The following is a 17,227-nucleotide window of genomic DNA, read 5'->3' on the forward strand; positions in this document are numbered from 1 at the left end:
CATTTAATAAAACAGATTAGTACCGCATTATAAAATAGTATACTATTTTTAATATGGTGGCCATACAAAGATCTATTCCCGAAGTTGTAGCTTGAATTTTTTTTTTAAAATTGAGTAAATCGTCGTCGTGGTGCTATATTGTCATCGCATATATTATTTTAACTCGCCAAGTACCAGTGAGTTGATGCCACCTCCAGAAGATTTATGTAACTTAGACGGTCGCAAATGCGTTTTATTGCTATTTCAGCCCGCGAGTAGACCAGCTTGAAAGTGGTCCAATATTGTCTTGTGTATATGGTTTTGAAACCGAAATTCGACTCAAGTGTCCACCTGAATTCCAATCAATCGATCAATCAGACTATTGCATTCACCAGACATCAGAAATTTCACTTCCCGGAAAATTGATGAAAAAATAATGCCCAAAAGTAATGTCACGTTTAAAGCATAGTGCCTACCCTAGACTAGCACTAGACACTTTTATTAAATTGATTTTAAATTATTTAATTAATTTTTATACATTTAGACAATTTAAAGAAATTTCGATTCCCAAAAAATTGTTGAAATAAATAAAGATCGTTCCCCGAAAACTGTCGCAATGCAGAGCGGCTCCAGACCAAAAAGTCGTTGGACTTCTGGCACTTTATGTTATCCCAATTAATTATTATACATTGTAATCATTTTATTTTTTCACTTTACTCGTCTGCCGAAAAAAAAAACATGATTGCTCCAATGTTTAAGAGGGGGGTGCGGGTCATTCAACTCCCTCGACCATAAACAAAATACAATCGCCAGCTTGTACATCCGTGATGACAACAATAACCTAAATTTATCGCAACGCGCACCTGCTATGACGTCACATAGGCACAGTTATGACGTAACAAAAATGTAATTATTATTATTATTATTACAGCATATTTATAGTGCACCCTTTCATATAACATGTTCAGGAGCACTTTACAAAGTGACAATGTAAATCATACATAAACAACAAGATTATGGACATGTTAACGATTGTATACAGAGTCAGTTAAAAGGTTGATTAAATAAATGTGTTTTAAGTTGTTTTTTAAAAGAATATAGAGATGTACAACATCTTAAACTAAATGGTAGATTATTCCATAAAACAGGTGCTTGATAACTAAAAAAGCGCTGACCATAAGAGACTAGTTGAACAGTTTTGGGCTTTAAAAGTAGTTTATCTGATGTACGTAATGTTCGACCAGGTGTATAAAGTTCTAAAAGATCTGAGAGGTAAACAGGAGCTAAATTATTTAAACATTTAAAAGTAAGTAATACAATCTTAAAATCAATTCGATATTTAACAGGTAACCAGTGTAAATTATATAAAACAGGAGTTATGTGGTCACATTTCTTAGTTAAAGTAACAAGTCTAGCCGCAGTATTCTGTACTTTTTGTAATTTATCTATAAGCTTTAAAGGTAAACCAACTAAAAGTGAATTAAAGTTATCTAATCGAGAAGTGACCAGAGAATTAACAAGTGACTTAGTGGCCGCTACAGTTACACATTTACGTATTTTACCTATATTTCTGATATTAAAATAGCACAATTTACAAATATTATTTACTTGAGCTCCCATAAGCATAAAACTATTAAAGATTGCGCCAATATTACGAGCAGAATAAGATGAAAATATATCACAATTACCAATTACAACAGGGGGGTTATCATGTGCAGATTTACTTAATTGATGCCTTGAGCCTAATAACAAATATTCGGTTTTATTATCATTCAATTTGAGAAAGTTCTTTGACATCCATTTTCTAATTTCACTAATACAGTTCTGAAGTTGCAATTTTGATAAATTGAAAGAAGATGGACAATCAGGTGTAAATGAAATATATAATTGAGTATCCACCCCTCTATAGCTGCAATATGAAAATACCGTTCTTCTCCATATCACTTCATTGTGGAAGCGGACGTTAAGTAATATTATTTCAGACAGGGATGTATCATCTAGAATTTTTAAAATCTGTAAACGTAACCGGTTGGGGATCGCTGATCTATCCTAAGTTACGAGGGAATAAAGCCTTAATGGAGTTTGCCCCAAGTGTCGCTGTCAATTGCAGGCCAATTAGGGGGGGGGGGGGGTGGCAAGTACCCATTCCAGCCTGTTTAACTGACACGCCCGTTTTTCTCAGAAAAAACATTAACAGTGAATGCTGAATGGCACTTTGGTCGTCTTTCCATTAAAATTTGGTCTGTATTCCCCAAAATTCTCTTGATAATTACTTAATAAATTAATCGCAACGCGCACCTGCTATGACGTCACATACGTCTGATCGGACGCCTGTCTGCTGACCGTTCCTACCCGTCCCTAGCAATATATACCATTCTTCCCCGTCTGTGTTCTAAGGCTATTTTGGAATCCTTATCAACTGTTTTTCCCCGTGATTCTTCTTTGTTCGCCAAAAGGAATCACTTGTCGCCACATCTGACACAAATTTACAATAATTCACCACTATTTTCAATCTAGTAGTTTTTAATCGCATAATTCTACATGAAAATAGAGTTGAATTATTATGAATTTGTGTCAGATATGACGAGAAATGGTTCCTTTTGGCGAAAAATAAAGAATCACAAGAAATATAGAAGGTAAGGATTCCAAAATAGTCTTATATTAGAACATAGGTGGGGAAGGGCGGTATTTTCAAATTGCAGTCAGTGGACAGGCGTCCGATCAGAGACCCATAGGCGTACGTACGGGCTCGATGACAGTTAGGGGGCAGAACCCGAAATGCCCGAAAAAATTTCGGGTGTACAGACAGCGGCGTCGATCTTCCTCGAGAGGCGAAGAAGCAGAGCTCCCCTTGTATTGTACCCCCCGTCCCCCCCCCAACAAAAATTTTAAATATTTGACGGCTGGAAACATAATTTCCTGCTATTTCAGCCCGTGAACAAAGCAACTTCAAAGTGGTCTAATATAGCCTAATTACACTGTTAGAAATAAATGTTAATTTACCGTAAGAATATGGTAAAATATTTACGTAGTTGTATGTTATTTTACACATGTATGTTTTATTAAACCAAATTAGGAGTGATAGTACAAATAGTCGTAAAAACCAAATATTATACAGGTGATTTTACCCTGAAATAATTCATTTTACAAACGTAACGTCAAAATACAGTAATTTACATTGTATTCCTATTATAGTAAGATGTACCGTAGCCCAAATGTGTTGTCGTAAAAAGTTGATATCACAGAAATATTTTATTCAATAGTAATGAAATCAAAAATTGAAATATTTTTGTTAGCATTTCTCAGCACACAACCAATTAACAGTAATCATTGAAGTCCACAACCAAATAGCAAATGATGTTACGATAACTATCATGTACACTGTCAGACATTTATGTAAAATTACAGTAGTACAAGTGGTTTTTGTACCTCAATAGTCGGTATATTTTACAACATATACTACTTTTACCAAGTCTGGTGTATTTTTACCGAATTTCGTGTATGTTTATCGAGTTTCATGTCGTTTTGACAAAAAACGGCGATGAAATCAAAGACATAATCAAAGTCGGGTAAAAAATACATTCTTACATATTATGTAATAAAATTGAACTGAAAGTAACGAAGCAAGCGTTAACTTTACAGATTTACGTTTATTCACATTATTATGTAATTTACTTTTAGGTAAGAAATATGAGTAAAAGTACAGCAGTTAAAGTATTTGTTTTTACCTTAAAATGTTAAGAATATTTACCAATATTCAAAGGGCACATTCAAAATTCGGTAAAAATAATGTTTATTATGTAATATTTCAATATTGAACGTAAAATAACATAGCCAGCATGTAATTTTACAGATTTACGTTTATTCACGTTATTTTGTAAATTTACTTATTGGTAGTTATCGTAATCGGTAAATTTACTATCTCTTATTTTATTGTATTATTCCATAGCAACGAAACATTCCTAATAATTATCTTCTTATAGTATTCATTTAAATCTGTTAACCATAATATGGACAATCACATTTTGTAAATTTTGGTATATTGCATCTCATGTATATCTAATTTCCGTAATTTATACGATCTATAAATTGTATTGTTATTTATTGTACGTTAATCAGTTTGTAAGTTTTTTCTTAAATGTATAACAACAATGTTTTGACTTTCAACTCGTTATCAAGTTAGCTTGAAGACGGTTAATTAAACCGATTGGCCAGTGTTAAAATGCCTGCAAATAGATAGTACCGCAAGCTTACATCTGGAAGCCTGGAACCATGCTCTCGTCTACCAAACAGGATTATTGATATTCAATATATAATAGAGTAATGTTAATACAAAATTTTACACCGGGGCTACTGCTTGCTAACTCTCAGCAAACGTTGCAAGAATCCTGCCTGTAAAATTACCAATATTTAGTATTTTTGACAAAAGTGTAAATTAACAGTGTGATGTATTTTTACAAGAAATGTAAATTAACATAGTGATGTATTTTTACAAGAAATGTAAATTAACATTGTGATGTATTTTTAAAAGAAATGTAAATTAACATATATGTCCTTTTACAGTAAAATGTTAAATAACCAATGGTGTAATTTTACCTATGATTTAGGGGCAACTTTTGCTGCCCGTAATTTTAGGGTAAAATAACCAAAATATTTTTAACAGTGTAAGATGGCTGACTCGAATTCCAATCAAAAGATCAATCGTTTACAGTCCACGGAGACGGGGCCGTTTGGAGAAAATTTAACAGCCGCATACGCGTTTTCATGCTATTCCAGTCTGTGAATACAGCAACTTCAATTTGGTCCAATATAGCCTACCTGGCTGACCCGAATTCCAAACATCGCGGGGTATGTGGGGCCTCACCCTCCCGGAGAAAATTTTGAAAATCTAACCACCGCAAATGCGTTTTCTGCTATTTTAGCCCGTGTAAGCAGCTCCAAAAGGATCCAATGGTTTTGTAACCGAAACGGGCCCGTATCTACAGCCCCCCACCCCCCCGCTCAGAAATTGCTAACAATCATTAAAGAATACACAGTTCCTTATATTAACCTAAAAAAACTACGCTTCCCTGAGCAGGAGGAGGTATAATTCAGGCGACTATGCGCATATTAATCCCACAGTATCTCATTACTTATAAACCATTTTTTTTGTACTAATCTAAAATAGTTTTAAATAAATTTAAAAAATCACGATTTTTTTTTTGTTTGAATACTTATTTTAAAATGCTTATTAGACGCCTAGGTAACTACATAGCATGATGATTACAACGCTTCCCTAAGCAGGAGGAGGTATAATTCAGGCGACTATGCGCATATTAATCCCACGGTATCTCATTACTTATAAACCATTTTTTTTGTACTAATCTAAAATAGTTTTAAATAAATTTAAAAAATCACGATTTTTTTTTTGTTTGAATACTTATTTTAAAATGCTTATTAGACGCCTAGGTAACTACATAGCATGATGATTACAACAGTCTGTTAGAATGACCTTTCCGAAAATTTCCTCAAAATGTTCGCCCCCCCTACCGAAAGGTAATGCCCCCCCCCCCCCGCTTAATGGTGTCTAGATACGGGCCCGAACCGAAATCCCATTCTGAATTCCAACCATCCAATCAGACCGATGCAGCTGCATTCACAAATAATAATCGATGCTCGAAAAATGTCGCACAAAGTAGAGTGGCTCCAGATAAAATGTTTTAATCCATAGTCAACTTGTGGTATTCAATTAAAAGAAAAGTAAAATTAGTGTTTTATTAGGGCTCAATGACATTAGGGAAGAAAAACTAGAAATGCCCGAAAAAATGTCAGGTTTACAGACAGCGGTGCCGGTTTTCTTCGAGAGGTGAAGAAGCAGAACTGACCTTGTATGGACCCCCGAAGAAAATTTTGGAATATTTGACGGCCGCAAACGCGTTTTACTGCTATTCGGGCTCTTTATTTTTTTTTTCACTTTACCCTTCTGCCCGAAAAGTCGGCTTGCCCGAAAGTTAGGGGGCCAGCTGCCCCCCCCCCCTGACTCGTACGCCTATGCAGAGACCGTTCCTAAAGGAATAGATTAATACGGGAGCCGTCATATTCGCGGGGCAAGATATACTGATGTTACTCTTTCGTGAACACTTGGCAGCATTTATCATTAATAAGCCATGAACTGACCGGATCACAGGGCCGTAACCAGGCCCGTAGCCAGCTTGCTAGCTTCGGAGGAGCAGTGAAGTTTTTAGGGGGGGGGCACACCCGGCACAGTCTACAGTAGGTATTTTAGAGCTATAGTCGGCAAATTATTTTCGGGGAGGGGGGTAAAACATTTTTTCGGGGGGGGGGGGGGCATTGCCCCCCCCTCTGGCTACGGGCCTGCTAGCTCGGAGCAAAGAGGGGGGCGGGAAGTGTCCTCGGGGGGGGGGGGGGGGGCTTTAATATTAACTGGTAATGTATATCTATTTTTTTTATTGTTGAATTTTTTTTCACAGGGCCTGCTGGATCAATGTCAAAATCATTTTATTTTTAGAAAGTTAGCATAATCATTAATTGTCAATAGGGGCGACCCTTATTTCCCAGCTCGTCGAATGGCCCGCCACTTTTTTTTATTTCCAGAAAAAAGTTAATAATCATTATCAAGCTGGCCGGTTCAAGTGTAGATAACATTAGCCAGACTTTCGTATGTAATGCATATCGTCATTGCTGGCGACCAAGTCTGTCAAATCACTGATCTATAGATCAGTGATCAAACCCCAGCCGGCATAGAATAGACTTGTATGTCACGCTTGATAATCATGCGTTAAGAAAAAAATACTGGATAACGGTGATACAATCTGACGTTATTTTCATTGTGCGGAGTAAACATTCTTCTCGGCTTTCATTGGTTAATAATGGTGTAAGATGTAGATGGCAGATGAGCGCGCGACAGTCTCATGGTACGACGGAAATTTCGTCTGCTGCTAGGGCTAGCTAGCCTTTGGTTATTAGGGATAGTTTATTATGTCTACAAAGCTAGTGAAGACCAAGTAAGTGGCATTAGTATTTAAATATTTTCAGTAATCACATAATTGCAACGCATCCATTTAGAAAAATCTCATTTCGTTAAGCACTTCCCAGTAACAATGAATGATAATGATAACGTCGGCGACACAGTGCGAATTAGGCATGTTTATAGATCAAGCTAACCGTCACGGCGCGCGATAGAAAACTAAATGGCATGGAATTATGGCGAGCCAGGGTAACCGAAAAAAACTAGCACTGCTTTTGGCAAAGCCATTAACCAGAAGTAGACTAATATGATTCATCCATTATCCGCTTGTGAAAGTAAACGAAAGGTCCAGTTTAGTACGAGTTATATACAAATCATTTACGTTCTAATCTAACGTTATCATTATGACCACTTCAAGCCGTGAAATATGGGTATACTAATGGGTTTCAGCGAACACTATTAGAGTAAAGTCACTAAAGAACTTATATTTAATTTAGAATCTTTCTCATAAATAATGCAATGGCATAATATTTTAGGAGCCATAGCCCATGTCTTTTCAAACTTTTTTTTTAGATATGGGTATACTGATGTATTTCAGCGAAAACTTAAGAACTTATACTAAGAAGAATATATTTCTCATAAATCATGCAGTGGCATAATATTTTAGGAGCCACGTCTTTTCAAACCTTTTTTTAGGATCAAATATCTCTAATATCAGTATAAATTTACCTCTGTCTACTGAGTACTGTAACAACAGCCCATTGAATGATATGCCAATGGTGACATATTATATGTCAGTATATCATCCATAATCAAATATATTGTTTTCAATGAAATATATAGATTTAATTGTTTTGAGCAGTTTTATTCGGTTGTGAACTGACCAACTTGCTTATCATGTATTACCTACAAATGCTATAGATATTCACATTAATAAATTAAAGATAACAAAGGTAACCGCTGGTAGATTTTGAAGATATGGGTTTGTTTAAGTTATGAACATGACATTGGGTCATAAGGTTATTATTTTACAAAGCACACAGGCCAAGTAATTGTAAATAATCATGAAGTTGTTATATTTAAAGATTCAAAATCATTTTCAATTTGAGACATACTTGCCTGTTAATGTTAAGATTTGTTACAAGTCATGCATGGCATAATCTGTAGTTATATATGTAGATAGGCTGGTGCAAAATACTTTGCTCTACTAAATAGTTAATTCCTTAAACTTGATGTTCAAGTAATCCGATAAAGAATATTTCTTACAGAATTATTCAGGAGATTTTTTTTTTTATGTTGTAATGAAGTAATTTGGTTTTTTTTTTGTGGAAAGGGGATTTATTGATTATATACATTATTATTTATTACTGTTCTCAAAGACAACTACACTTATACATGCAGCAAAAATATTTCTTTGTCCATGCCATTTGTTTGGAAATGACAGTGATCTGGTTTGCAAATAGTTTGCAAACAAAATAAAAGAATGATATTTTCCTAATATCCTTAATTAGTCAAATCAGATCAATTCTGATATGATATTCTGGCCCATTCCTTTTTATAAATTGCTATACTTTTTGTACAAGCCAGTCAATTCTTCATAAAGTTTATTTTATACTTTACTTGGGCTGGCTTGTACAAGTAGACATGAATACATTGGAACCCTACATTTGGTTTATTGCTTTCACTTCTCAACCCAATGGAAGATAATTTATTTATGTTTCATCATGCTGTCTCCAATTTCAAGTATGTTGTTAAATAAATGTGGTTTGAATATCTTTGAGCTATAAGCAGTTCAGTCTTAAAAGGTTTTTTGGTTGAACAACCTGTTACATCAAATCATTACAAATGTACCCTGTAGTCATATTGCTCCATAGTCCTAAATGAACAATGTCATACTATTAAAAGACCAATAATAGGTAATCCGTCACTGGGATGGTCAATGCCCAACTGCCCATGGTCTCTTGTTTTTGGGTTTACTTTTTGAGTGTACATACATGCAGTGCCAGTACATAAATTTGTCTAATTTAAATAAAAATACAGGAAAACTATAGAATTAAAACACTAATTATGGATAACAATTACTATGATTTATTATACACAAATAAATAAACTGTATTGATCAGTGAATGTTTAAATTTTATATACTGTGTGGTATTAAAAAAAAAAAAGCATTTGTTCAATTTAAACTGTAAGCCTTTAAAATTTGAAAGTATATAAGTATTATAATTATAACACTGACATTACACTAAATGCATATCTAGCCAGGGTATCATTTTAGCTGAATAAATTGACACATGTATGACATACTGTACATGTATGTAATATACATGTGTGCAACCAGGGTGATTATTAAATATTATATGTGGGCTTGTGCTGAAAAGTTCTAAACCAGAAAAGGATAGATCAGATGGATAGAAAGAAACTTTTGCCACCAACAAGTACAATCATTGAATGAACCATAGACATACATATAAGAGAGAGAGAGAGAAATGGGGTTTAACATCCACTCGACACAAACTAGGTCATTTTGGGACTAACATATGGTTTAATTTTATTTCAATAATTCACTTGCGCGTAAGGGGTCTTTAGCAGTGGGAGGAAACCGGAGGACCCGGAGAAAACCCACAAGGTTGGAATACATATAAGAACTGTAACTAGCGTTATTGTCTTCGCACCAGACCATCTTGTGAACCTACCCATTGAAATCACCAGAAATGGACAAAACTGGCTATAGGGCAGTCATCAGGTAACTGCAACTGAAAGGATTAATCCCAACACCGATACATGCCAACATGGTCTCCACTTTAGGGGATGATGCCCCTTCCTTTTTCACAGTAAAGAAATGGGCTGCTGAATTTAAGCATGGCAGGGAGAGTCTGGACAATGATCCGCGTCCTGGAAGGCCATCAATGGCAACCATTCAACAAAACATTACCCAGGTGCATGACATATAGATGGTTGATCAACTATCGACCACTCGACATATTGCGAGTGTTGCAGGCATCTCTCATGAGAGGGTTGAGCCAACCAGTTGGGAATAACAAAAGTTTCTGAAAGATGGATGCCAAAGCTCTTGACTGAGGATCAGAAACGTGTCAAGATTCTTGACATCCCGTCACAATTTGCATAGTTTTGAGGCAGATCCTGATAAATTTTGACCAAATTGGTAACCATGGATGAGACCTGTTTCCTAAAATGAAAAAGGAAGTAGCTGGTCTATATTAGTAGTAATAATGACGTGCTGTCGGCTATGAATGACTTTTTTAGGCTTGCTGAAGAAAATTTGTTCCTGGCCGGCTTCCAGTTCCAGGCTTTGCAATATCATTGGCAAAAGTGTGTACACCTCAATGGGGACTATGTAGAAATGGAAACCATTGACTTTGTACAGTTCTTTCACATATACATGTAGGCTTAGAACTTTTCAGCCAGCCCTAGTACTAAAGGTGGATTTAAACAGAATAAACAATGTTATACATTTCTAAAGTCATGCCATATGGCATGGTACAGTATCACTTTCTTGACATAAAATCAAGTTGTACCGTATCTAAGAAGTGTGTTGATTCATGTAATTTAACAAACCCTTCATAAACAAAGGACTTTTATTTTTATGTATAAAGATATATAATACCATACTTCAAACATTTAAGCATGGTTGTAGTCCCAAGGTGACCAGTTTTGTTCTGGCTCTGAAATTGATATAAAAAAAAAAAATCTTGATATTTTAAACATTGATTAAATCAGTAGACTGTGCATCCATTCACTAATTGTGGTTTTTTTGACAGTGTGTTGGCTTTAGACTTCTAGGTGGTCAGTGAGTTTATTTTGAGCATAGACATGTATACAGTATTCAGCAACAGTGCCATGAATTTTTTTTTCTCAAAACTAGACTTTTTTTTATTTGAGTCCAAAAAAGAAAACTGTTGATTTTATTTGACTGTAAGAAGTGGACTTGGCATTTGGATCTTGGCATGATTTTATTTTTATGAGTTCCTTTTCTTTTCAAAAAGATTTTAAAACTATCATATTACAGTCAACTAACTTACATTATCTTGTTGAAATGGGCTATTTTCCAAGTACAATTCACTTTCAAATTTGTGAAATTGAGATTGCCATAATTTCTTCAGAGTAAATTGTTTTTCAATAAATGATGTATTTGTATAGAGCTGTTTGATATATCTCTTAAATAATTAAACTTTTCTCCACAATCAAAGAGTAAAATTGAAATTAAGTTTTCTTAAATTTGAAGTTACTGCTGTTAATTTTGTTGTAGAAGCTGTCCTGCAGCCCCAGAACCTGAATGTGGATCCATGTTTTTATTTTATAATCAAAACCAGAGTAGAGAACCTGTTACATGTAAATGCTGTGGGTAATGCTGATTAAGATTAAATATAAAGTAGTGATAAATCTATGAGTGTTGTAGCTTTTTCGTAACTTAAAATTAATTTCGCTGATTTATATTTAAATCTCTTTTAACATGTCACATTTCTGTGTTAGTCTTTGTACTTGAGTCTTCAGAGGCATACAACCAAGGCGTTTGCCCCGGTCCCCACCATATGGTGCCTCTCTCTGTACATCACTGGTTGTATAGTCAAAGTTACCATATTATGAGTTATTTCCAAACTGACCAGGTATTCATGAAATTGCATTTATTATATAAAGTCAGCATTGAGATACCACAGATTCGGGATTGTGTGTTACACTTTTGACACTGTAAGCTAAAGAGAAAACTAAATTAATAAACACTGCTATTAGTATTACTCCTGTATAATCTTTCAAAATAAAAATTCAATCACATTGACATAGAGCTTGCTCCATCACTAATGGAAATATTAGATTTATCCAATCCAATACCCTATTTCTAAATCAAACATGTTCATTATAGCTCAGGAACTTTAAATATGTACTCTTTACCTATTTAAATAGGTTACAAAAAGTTATGCGTCCTTTCTTTGGTGAACTTTATTAAAAGCAAAGTCACTAAAAGAGTGGATCGAATCTCCATAGGAAAGAATGACTACAGAACTTGGGTGGAGATACTGACCCTTTTAACCAACAGTAAAACTGCAGGCAAGTAAAACAGCTGGAGGGGGATAGCCTGTATTGAAGCTGTCAATCAGCTTGTCTGTTTGACAAGTGTATGGCAGCTTTAAATTGTTAATGTATTTCAACCATAAACTTTTACATGAGGGGCGTGCTGTTTTCTATAGTAGATAATTACACTCTGGGGGGATATGAAAACATACAGAAAATTGGAAAATTAAACTTAAAGAGTTTTCAGTTTGACATTTATCATCTGGTACATATTGACAATAGATGAATCATCAAACATTTAAGAAAAACAACCAGCTTATTTCTTTGGGTAGATATTTTGACACCGTTTTTAACTGTGCTGATCTTTGGAATTATTGCATTCTTGGAGTTTCATGGCACAATACTCCAGACTAAAAGACGGTATAGACTTTAAAAAAGTGGTATTATCAAAAAGCATATTATTTGTCAAAAAATTATTGAAATCTTATTTAGAATGTCAGTCAGCTACTGAAGAATATCTTGTTTCTAAATGGCATGTACATATGTAACCCTTTTGAGTTAATTGTCTAGACTTCTATATAAGAACATGTTTCAGCCCTTATGTATGTTAAATTTAAATACAGAAAATGACTACAAATGTATACATGTACATAACTTTCAGGTGCACCCAGGCTTCAAGTACAGTGTAGGAAGGGTTTGAATAAATATAAATATTATAAGACAAAACCAAACATTATACATACAGTGTAATATATATATGTTGATTTGATATGATGATAAAAAATATTCTTTGTTTTTGAGTGCCCACAAGTATCCAAGATTTGATTAAGAACATCTTTCAAAGATATACTTCTAATTAACAGATTTGTACCTGTTGTCCTTGGTAATACACATAGTGGATAGTATTATTATAGGCTGGCTATAAATTGATCACAAAATGACTTCTATGTACAGCAAACTATGTACACATATAATTATTTTGTTTATTACATGCCTGTGTTGTTTGAGATGGGTACATGTCTGATACTGATAGTGTATTAATTATCTGTGTTTATTGAACTTTTCTTGCACCCATGTTTATAACAGTTACTGTACAATATACAATGTAGTAAATATGCTCTCAGATGTTTCACCAGTGGTGTATCATGAATTTCTAGAAAGTGTGGTTGTGGCTTTGGCTTGAGGGTGGGGTGTGGTCTGAGGAAGAGGGGGGATTAACAAAATGTATACAAACTGATTGGCACATAGTACTTTGAAACAAAACTTTAATACTATAAATTTTGTCCCAACCTGAAAAGCATGCCGGATCAACCCAATTCAATGCTTTATTTGACCTAAATCATTAGTGCCCTTAAAATTAGGGGCTGGAGTAATTCCTCTCAGAACCCTTTCACTTTTTATTGTTAAAACATCAAACACTCTATACTCAATGCTGGTTGATTTGTATTAAAATCAAAAATTAGTTCCACTACCCCCTAAAATTCTCTTTAAATTTTTCTTGTTACTAAGCATGAAGGAAATCATTGGATTGTTATATGTACTTGTATAGGAAACTGGATAATGTCTTTGCTGGTGTTATATGCTCTGGTTTACTTGATTGTGTACAAAATGAGAATGCTGTTTTGGCATATGGTTTTGAGTCTTTTGGAGGGTAATTCAAAAACATAAGCACACTGTAACTCTTTAGTGAGTTTCTCTGTTACAATAAGAACCAGCATGAATGAACTAATGTGTATTATTATATTACTTGCTGCTACACCTGACAATGAAAAAAGAAAATCAGTTTTCGTTGTGAAGAAAATTATGCAAATCGTAAGAATATTACAAACATCTTGGGCTTCTTGGCACATGTATTAAAATGATAGTATGCACATTTTATTTTTTTGACTTGTGCAAAATCACTTGGTATTCCTCATTCAATTTCAGTAATTTCCCGCATGTTTGCAATTTACTAATAGTTTGAAGAGTCATGCTGTTTGATCTGTTCCAGAAAAATGGAAATTCCAGGATAAAATACACAAACTTAAAGGAACAGTTATATGAAGTCCCATTTTGATGGTGAATAAAACAGCTTTTATCCTTGTCCTGTACAACTATCTGACCATCAGTCATTCTTTTTGAAAGAATTTCAAAGAAATACAAACTTTCAGTTTCTATACATGGTTGGCAGTAAGTCCAGGCTATTGCCAAGTGTCTGGCTGATTGTCTGGTCTGTACACAAACTAACATTTATAATCAGATAGCCTATGAAATCAGGAACTCCTCCTTTGTTTGAATTTTAACTGGTTATTGATGATCTTCAGATATATAGCCCTAACTGTATAAGCATGAACCATTGTAAAGAATATTAGCATAAATGATTTTACATGTCAGCTGGACTAAAACATGTACATTTGGATCAATTGACAGATTTTGCATACTATTATAATGGTGTGATAATCTGCCAATCGCTAAGATAATTAATGTTTTTTAAATTAACCACTTTAAGTAGTTTAAGATCAACTGGCTAGCAAGTCGTTAACCTGTCACCACTTTTCAAGCCGTCATTGGGTAACGACCTTAATCCCATCTATTGTTTTTGTTGATTTATCATATTGTTTAACAGTTTATGCATTGTTCATCTATCGACATGTCAGTTTTAATTACAAGATTTGTTTTTATCCTATTATCTGATTATCCTTAAATTAAATGTAACAAAAATTTGTACATTGAAGGAGTCACCAGTTATGATCCCTTACTAAGAGCAGTAACTGGCCTGTCAGTACTGTATGACGATATATGTATATTTATGTTCCGGTATATTAAAGAATTGAAGAATCATTCGAAGTCTGTTAAATCAGAAAAGAGAATTTACACCTCTAATCTATCTAATTTCACATGACAAATATACATGTACATGTAAGTCGAATAATGTCACACCTATCTGAGGCCTGATGGTTCAGATTAAATTAATTTCAGATTTTATTTCCAAATTTTTTTTCTTTTTGTGTGACTTAAAATTTTCTTTAATTCAGCAGTTTTGCCACTTATTATATTAAACCGATAGTTAATTGTAGAAATGCCAAGACATTACTCCACATCAGAAAATGGTGATTTATTTTTGGGCTAAAGTTTAGATGTACAGTCACTACAGTGCACTGAAATAGACAAAAGTTATACCAATAAAGTCTGACTTTACATACATGTAGAAATTATATCCAACTGTTGAAATTTACATAACACCTTCATTCAAATCATTGTGTTTGATAGTATTTATTTGTTTTGTGTTATTTTACTGACATGCGGCTTACAAGCACCGAAAAGATACAAATCTTGCAACTAGTCAAATGTTTATCTTTCGGTGGAATTACCTAATCCTGCTCTTCAAGTTGGGTGTAACACTTTTAACAAAGTATTTCTTTGATTTAAACCTCGATCAAATATCTACCTTTGTTATACAAGGTTAATTCTAATCAGCTTTTTTGAAAGCGACTCAATCATTGTCATCAACCAGTCTGGTGTTTGCTAGTTAATACATGTATAAGCTTTTATAAAAAAAAAATATAGCTCACTATAAAATTCAAATGAACAGGGGTTTAATATCTTTATACACACATCATGGAAAGTGCAGAATCACCTTTCCCTCAAACACCACCATACACACACACACACACCCTCAACACCCTTATGAATTCCAGAATAAGAAGGCTGTTTGAAATATTTCATTATTTTTTAGTTTAGTTACTTATATTTTTAAAATATTGTGAATGGTAAATATGGAACTAGCCATCAGACTGTTTCTGAATTATATCACATTATACAGCCTGGGTTCCCAATGTCTGGGTCATGACCCCACCTGGGGTTGTAGAGCACTTTTTGTGGGGTTGCAGATGCAGTAGACTACTCTGAAACGTTTGTGACAAGGAGTAGGGTCGCCTGTCTAACCTTGTGGGTTTTCTCTGGGTCCTCCAGTTCCCTCCCACTGCTAATGACTCCTATGCGAAAGCGAATTATTGAAATAAAATTGAACCATGTGTTAGTCCCGAAATGACCTAGTTTGTGTCGAGTGGACGTTAAACCCCATTTCCCCCCTCTCTCTCTGAAACGTTTGAATAAATGCTATGTTTTCATGAAAATCATATATACAAGAGCTGGCTAAAAAGTTCTAAGCCTGAAATGGATAGATCGATTGGGTTGAGACAAACTTTTGCCACCAACAAGTACAATCATTGGATGTTTCATAGACATAAGAACTGCAACTGTAGTGTTATTATTGCCAGACAAACTGGCTATAGGGCATCCATCAAGTACCTGCAACTGAACTGACTAACCCCAACACAAATACATGCCGACATGGTCTCCATTCAAGGGGATGGTGCCCCTTCCTTTTCCACCGTAAAGAAGTTGGCTGTAGAATTTAAGCGTGAGCCTTGATGAAGACCCGCGTCAGGGAAAAGACCATCAACAGCAGTCATTCAAGAAACATTACCCGGGTGCATGACATATTGCCAGTGTTGTGGGCGTCTCTCATAAGAGGATTGAGTACATTATCGCCAGCGAGGGAATGATATCCCTTCCCTTTCCACAGTAAAGAAGTGGGCTGTGGAATTTAAGTATGGCAAAGAGAGCCTTGACAATGAGCAGAGTTCTGGAAGACAATCAACGGCAACCATTCAACAAAACATTACCTGGGTGCATGACATATTGATGGATGATTGACCCCTCGATTTGACATAATATTGCCAATGTTGTGGGCATCTCTAATTGGAGAGTTGAGCACATTATCGCCAACGAGATAGGAATGACAAAAGTTTCTGCGAGATGGGTGCCAAAGCTCTTGACTGCGGATCAGAAACGTGTCCAGCTCCTGACACCCCATCACCATCTGCACCATTTTGATGCAGATCCTGATAGTATTTTTGGCCAGATTTGTAACCATGGATGAGACCTGTTTCCAAAAATGAAAAAGAAACTAGCAGTTCGTCATTTTCCTAGTAATAATGACGCCATGTCAGCAGTGAACGACTTTTTTAGGGTGGCTGAAAAAAATTTGTTCCTGACAGGCGTCCAAGCCTTGCAACATTGTGAGCCTAAGTGTGTAAACCTGGAAGGAGACTATTTAGAAAAAAATGGAAACCATTGCCTTTGTACAGGTCTGTCACAGATAGGCTTTGAATTTTTCAACCAGCCCTCATAAATCTCTGATCCACACACCTCTTACCACATTGCCAATTGTCTTTCCTCTCTCACACTCACAATTTGTTTCCTCAG

General features: G+C 34.9%; 1 protein-coding gene across 2 annotated transcripts in view; it reads left to right on the forward strand.

Moving 5' to 3' along the window:
* The first annotated feature begins 6,838 nt into the window (after positions 1-6,838).
* LOC126821116 (polypeptide N-acetylgalactosaminyltransferase 2) overlaps positions 6,839-17,227 on the forward strand; it is a 41,200-nt gene continuing 30,811 nt past the window's right edge. For both annotated transcript variants that reach the window (XM_050549442.2, XM_050549443.2), the window contains exon 1: positions 6,839-6,983. In XM_050549442.2, the coding sequence (XP_050405399.2) occupies positions 6,891-6,983 (93 nt within the window). In that variant the 5' untranslated portion in view covers positions 6,839-6,890. The remainder of the gene's footprint in view (positions 6,984-17,227) is intronic.

This window comes from Patella vulgata, chromosome 5 (assembly GCF_932274485.2).
Source record: "Patella vulgata chromosome 5, xgPatVulg1.2, whole genome shotgun sequence".
NCBI lineage: Eukaryota > Metazoa > Mollusca > Gastropoda > Patellidae > Patella > Patella vulgata.